Source organism: Mus caroli, chromosome 14 (genome assembly GCF_900094665.2).
Source record: "Mus caroli chromosome 14, CAROLI_EIJ_v1.1, whole genome shotgun sequence".
Taxonomy (NCBI): Eukaryota; Metazoa; Chordata; class Mammalia; order Rodentia; family Muridae; genus Mus; species Mus caroli.
This window is the reverse complement of record NC_034583.1, coordinates 48,015,048-48,019,935: the sequence shown is the minus strand read 5'-3', so window position 1 is coordinate 48,019,935 and position 4,888 is coordinate 48,015,048. Positions and strand designations below refer to the sequence as shown.

The following is a 4,888-nucleotide window of genomic DNA, read 5'->3' as shown; positions in this document are numbered from 1 at the left end:
AAAAAAAAAAAAGAAACTGATACTTGTTTTTAAAATAATGTTTTTTTGGTTTTTTTTTTGTTTTGTTTTATTTTTTAAGACAGGGTTTTCTCTGTGTAGCCTGGCTGTCCTGGAACTTACTCTGTAGGTCAGGCTGGCATTGAACTTAGAGATCTACCTACCTCTGCCCTGAATGCTTAATGACTGAGGTTTTTTGTTTTTGTTTTTGTTTTTTTGTTTTTTTTGAGACAGGGTTTCTCTGTGTAGTCCTGGCTATCCTGGAACTCACTCTGTAGACCGGACTGGCCTCGAACTCAGAGATCCACCTGCCTCTGCCTCCCAAGTGCTGGGATTAAAGGCGTGCACCTCTATGAATACATAGTAAATCATGTGATGCCAAGGTTAAAGATGAAAGGGACCTTAGTATCTGTTTTTTAGTGATACCCAGTCTTCTTAGAGCCAAACCACTATTTTAATTTTCTTGTAATTCAACTTTTAAAAAATTGACTTTTCCTCCTAAAAAGGAATCCAGAACACTGGCTGAAATTGCAAAAGCAGAGTTGGATGGCACCATACTGAAGAGCAGACCTCTCCGAATTCGATTTGCTACACATGGAGCAGCCCTAACGGTCAAGAACCTTTCTCCAGTTGTTTCCAATGAGCTTCTAGAGCAAGCATTTTCCCAGTTTGGCCCAGTAGAGAAAGCTGTTGTGGTTGTGGATGATCGTGGTAGAGCCACAGGAAAAGGTTTTGTAGAATTTGCAGCGAAACCTCCTGCACGAAAGGCTCTGGAGAGATGTGGTGATGGGGCGTTCTTGCTAACAACGTAAGTTTTAACTCTCTTGTCCTCTGTCCAGTTAAATATGGACTTGTGTTTGTTGGGAATTGTTTGTGTGTGTGTGTGTTTGTTTATTTTTAATTTAAAAAAAAGTATTTATTTATTTATTATATGGAAGTACACTTCAGACACACCAGAAGAGGGTATCTGATCCCCATGACAGATGGTTGTAAGCCACCATGTGGTTGCTGGGATTTGAATTCAGGACCTTTGGAAGAACAGTCAGTGCTCTTAACCGCTGAGCCATCTCTCCAGCCCTTGTTTTTAATTTTATTAATTTTTTTGAGACAAGATCTCTCATAGCTCTTGATGGCCCTGAGCTCACTATAGAGACAGGCTGGTCTCAAACTCAGAGAAACTACCTGCCTCTGGCTAGTGAGCCACAGGGTTTAAAGGTGAGCATGCGCTATTAGGCCTGACTTTTTTATTTTAAAGACAGTTTTTTGTTTTTGAAATCTAGGCTGCAGATGTTGCCTTTGAACTTGCAGCAGTCTTTCTACCTCAGCCTTCTGAGTGCTGGGTTTACACTTAAGTGTGTGCAATTATGTATGGTTTGTTCTGGAATAATATTTGTCCATGTTTGCATAGGATAAGTAGATATTGAATACTCATTTTCATGTGTGTGCTTTTCACTAGAAGTCACATAGAGTAATCCTAAGAAATTGTAGCTTTCTTGGTATAATTTTCTTACATCAAAACCCATCTTGTTTTAAATGTAGAACCCAATGAATTTTTTGGGGGGTATTGAGTCTTATCTTTATAGTCCAGGCTGGCCTGGAACCTTCTTTTTTTTTTTTTTTTTTTTTTTAAAGATTTATTTATTGATTATATGTAAGTACACTGTAGCTGTCTTCAGACACTCTAGAAGAGGGAGTCAGATCTCTGTTACAGATGGTTGTGAGCCACCATGTGGTTGCTGGGATTTGAACTCTGGACCTTCGGAAGAACAGTCGGGTATTCTTACCCACTGAGCCATCTCACCAGCCCCTGGAACCTTCTTGATTTGTAGCAAACCTTGAGATATAATCCTCCTTTCTTAGCTTCCCAAGCATTAAAAGTGTGTGGTTCCTCGCTGGCTCAATGAAGTATGTTGTTGTTGTTTTGAGACATAGTCTTGCTGTGTAGAGCAGGTTTGCTTCAAACTTTGTATGCAGCTGAGGATGACTTTGAACTCATTCTGATGTGTGTGTTTGTATCATTACAGACGTGTGCTATCACACTCAGCCTGGGAATAGGTTGCTGATTGTTTAACTTCAGGACCTGTCAGACTGTTTCACAAAGTGGTTATCACTTCTGAGTCCCACCAGCAGTGAATGGCAGGCTTTAGTTGTTTTTTTTTTTTTTTTTCGAAGACAAGGTTTCTCTGTGTCCCTGGCTGTCCTGGAACTCACTTTGTAGACCAGGCTGGCCTCGAACTCAGAAATCTGCCTGCCTCTGCCTCCCAAGTGCTGGGAATAAAGGCTTGCGCCACCACTGCCCGACAGCTTTAGTTGTTCTATAGTTCTATTATAGTCCTACCAACTTCTGTTTCTGGACTTAAATATGTGGACAAATTTCATTGCAGGCTAAATTAGATTTTTTTTTGTGATGACAAAGTTTGAACTTTGGTTTTTTTGGTGTGTGTACTTTTGGCCAGTTATATCAAATACAAACACCCATGAAGTATCTGAAATTTTTCACCCAATTTTTTTTTTTAGTTTGCTTTCATGAATTATATAATCAGTATTGCAAATATTTCTTTTGTTTGTGGCTTGCGTTTTGTTTTCTTTTGATGTAGGGTTTCACTATGTAGTCTCTGTAGACAGGTTAGCCTTGAATTCCCAGAGATCCACTCCTCTCTCTGCCTCCCAAGTAGTGGGATTAAAGATTCAGGCCACCGCACCATGTCCAGCTTGTGGCTTGTGCTTTGAGAAATGTGGGCAGTGCATGGCATGAAATCCAGGGCATTGTATTTGGTAGACAAGCTCTCTACTTGAGCTACATATACATATATGTTTGTATGTGTGTACATGACTTCAGTTTCTCTTGGAGGCTAGAGTTGTCAGGCATTAGATAAATTCTCCTCAGCCTGGAGTTTTAGGCAGTTGTGAACTGCAAATATGGGTACTAGAAGCTGAACTTGTCTCTTCTGCAAAGCCAGGATGTACTCTCTTTTTTTTTTTGGTTTTTTTTTTTTGGTTTTTCGAGACAGGGTTTCTCTGTGTAGCCCTGGCTGTCCTGGAACTCACTTTGTAGACCAGGCTGGCCTCGAACTCAGAAATCTGCCTGCCTCTACCTCCCGAGTGCTGGGATTAAAGGCGTGCGCCACCACGCCCGGCTCAGGATGTACTCTTAACCACACTAGAACAATGGTTCTCAACCTGTGGGTTGATACCTATGGGGGTGTGTATGTCATATATCCGATATTTACATTACAGTTCATAACAGTATCAAAATTATTTAGGAGTAGTAACAATTTTATGCTTGGGGGTCACAATAATATGAGGAACTGAATTAAAGGATCGTGGCATTATGAAGGTTGAGAGCCTCTGCTTTAGAGCTACATTTTAATATTTTTTATTATTTTATGTATATGAGTACACCATTGCTCTCTTCAACACCAGAAGAGGACATCAGATCCCATTACAGATGGTTGTGAGCCACCAGGTGGTTGCTGGGAATTGAACTCAGGACCTCTTCAAGAGCAGTCAGTGCTCTTAACCGCCATCTCATCTCTCCAGCCCACATTTTAATTTTTTAATAGTGATTTTCAAAGAACAGCAGTAGCTGGAGTTACTGGTGCTTCTGAACACCTAATGTGGGTGCTGGGACTTGAACTAGGGTCCTCTGGAAGGGCAGCATTGCACTTACTGCTGAGTCCTCTCTACCCTCAGGGACCTAGAGGCATCTCACTTACTGGTCACCTGCTGCTGACAGGTGAGGGGCATAAAAGCACTGCCCACCCTAACCCCCATTCCCTTCTTGTCCTGCTCAGTCCCTTGCCTGTGTTCTCCTCTCTCTCCTCCCTCTCTCCCCTTCCCCCATCTCCCTCCTCCCTCTCTCTCCCTCCCTTCCTCTCTGCCCCCTTCCTTTTTCTCTCCTTCCCTCCTAGCCTCCCTCCTTGTCTTCTTTTTCTGCCTCTCTCTCCCATGCTCATACTCCAAGATGGCCTTTTGCTATCCCCTTCTTCCTCAAGTAAACCTCCTGCACTAGATCTCTTTGTTGTGTGGCTTCATTTCTTAGCAGCACAACTTGTCACAGGCCTGCAAAGATACCCTACCCTTCGCTGCTTTGTCCTGTCGCCTGATGACTTATAGAATATTTCTCAAGTTGCTAAACAATGCATTAGGTGGGAAAATGGGATAGGAGACATCTTTCAAAATTGAAACTTCAGGTTTTTTTTGTTTTTGTTTTTTGTTTGTTTTAGTGTGTGTCTATGTAAATATCATCAAGAGCCAGAGATAAATGTTGGTTGTCGTCTTCTAGAGTGGGTCACCTCGTATTTGAGACAAGGCCTTACTAAGACCTGAGACTCACTGATATGATTAGCTATGCTTGCTGGCTAGTGAGCTCCAGGTATATGTCTGTCTCTGCCTTTCCAACTCTGGAATTACAGTACCTGCCCTACTTGCCTTTTTAATGGATGCTGGGGATTGAGCTCAAATCCTCATGTTTAAGTTACAAAAATGGACAGAGGAAGCTTCCACAGGAGTGGTAGGCATGGTGAGACCAAGGGTAAGGTGGAAGAGCCCCTTAAGTACATTATACCTCAGATTCCTCTTCTTTTATTATGTCATGTGATAAAAATGGCTTGTGAGTGACTGATCTTCACCCTTTTTTTATTCCTGCGTCTATTCAGGGACAAGACAATGGAAGAGTTAGGGGGAAATTGGAAATTTTGTATTTGTCAGGATCTGTTACAGGAGGCAGTCCTTTCCTGCCTCCTGATTAAAGCATTCTCTACCACACCTGGCTAGAAATCAGTTTTGTTTGTTTTTATTTTTTTAAAGATTTATTTATTATATGTAAGTACACTGTAGCTGTCTTCAGACACACCAGAAGAGGGCATCAGATCTCATTACAGATGGTTGT

The 4,888-nt window shown here is 41.7% G+C and overlaps 1 protein-coding gene across 3 annotated transcripts in view; it reads left to right on the top strand.

Moving 5' to 3' along the window:
- Pspc1 (paraspeckle component 1) overlaps positions 1-4,888 on the top strand; it is an 82,498-nt gene that overhangs the window by 5,914 nt on the left and 71,696 nt on the right. For all 3 annotated transcript variants that reach the window (XR_003834829.1, XR_003834828.1, XM_021181553.2), the window contains exon 2: positions 504-805. Coding sequence is in view for 1 of the 3 variants with exons in the window: in XM_021181553.2 (XP_021037212.1) it covers positions 504-805 (302 nt within the window). In the remaining 2 variants the exon portion in view is untranslated. The remainder of the gene's footprint in view (positions 1-503; positions 806-4,888) is intronic.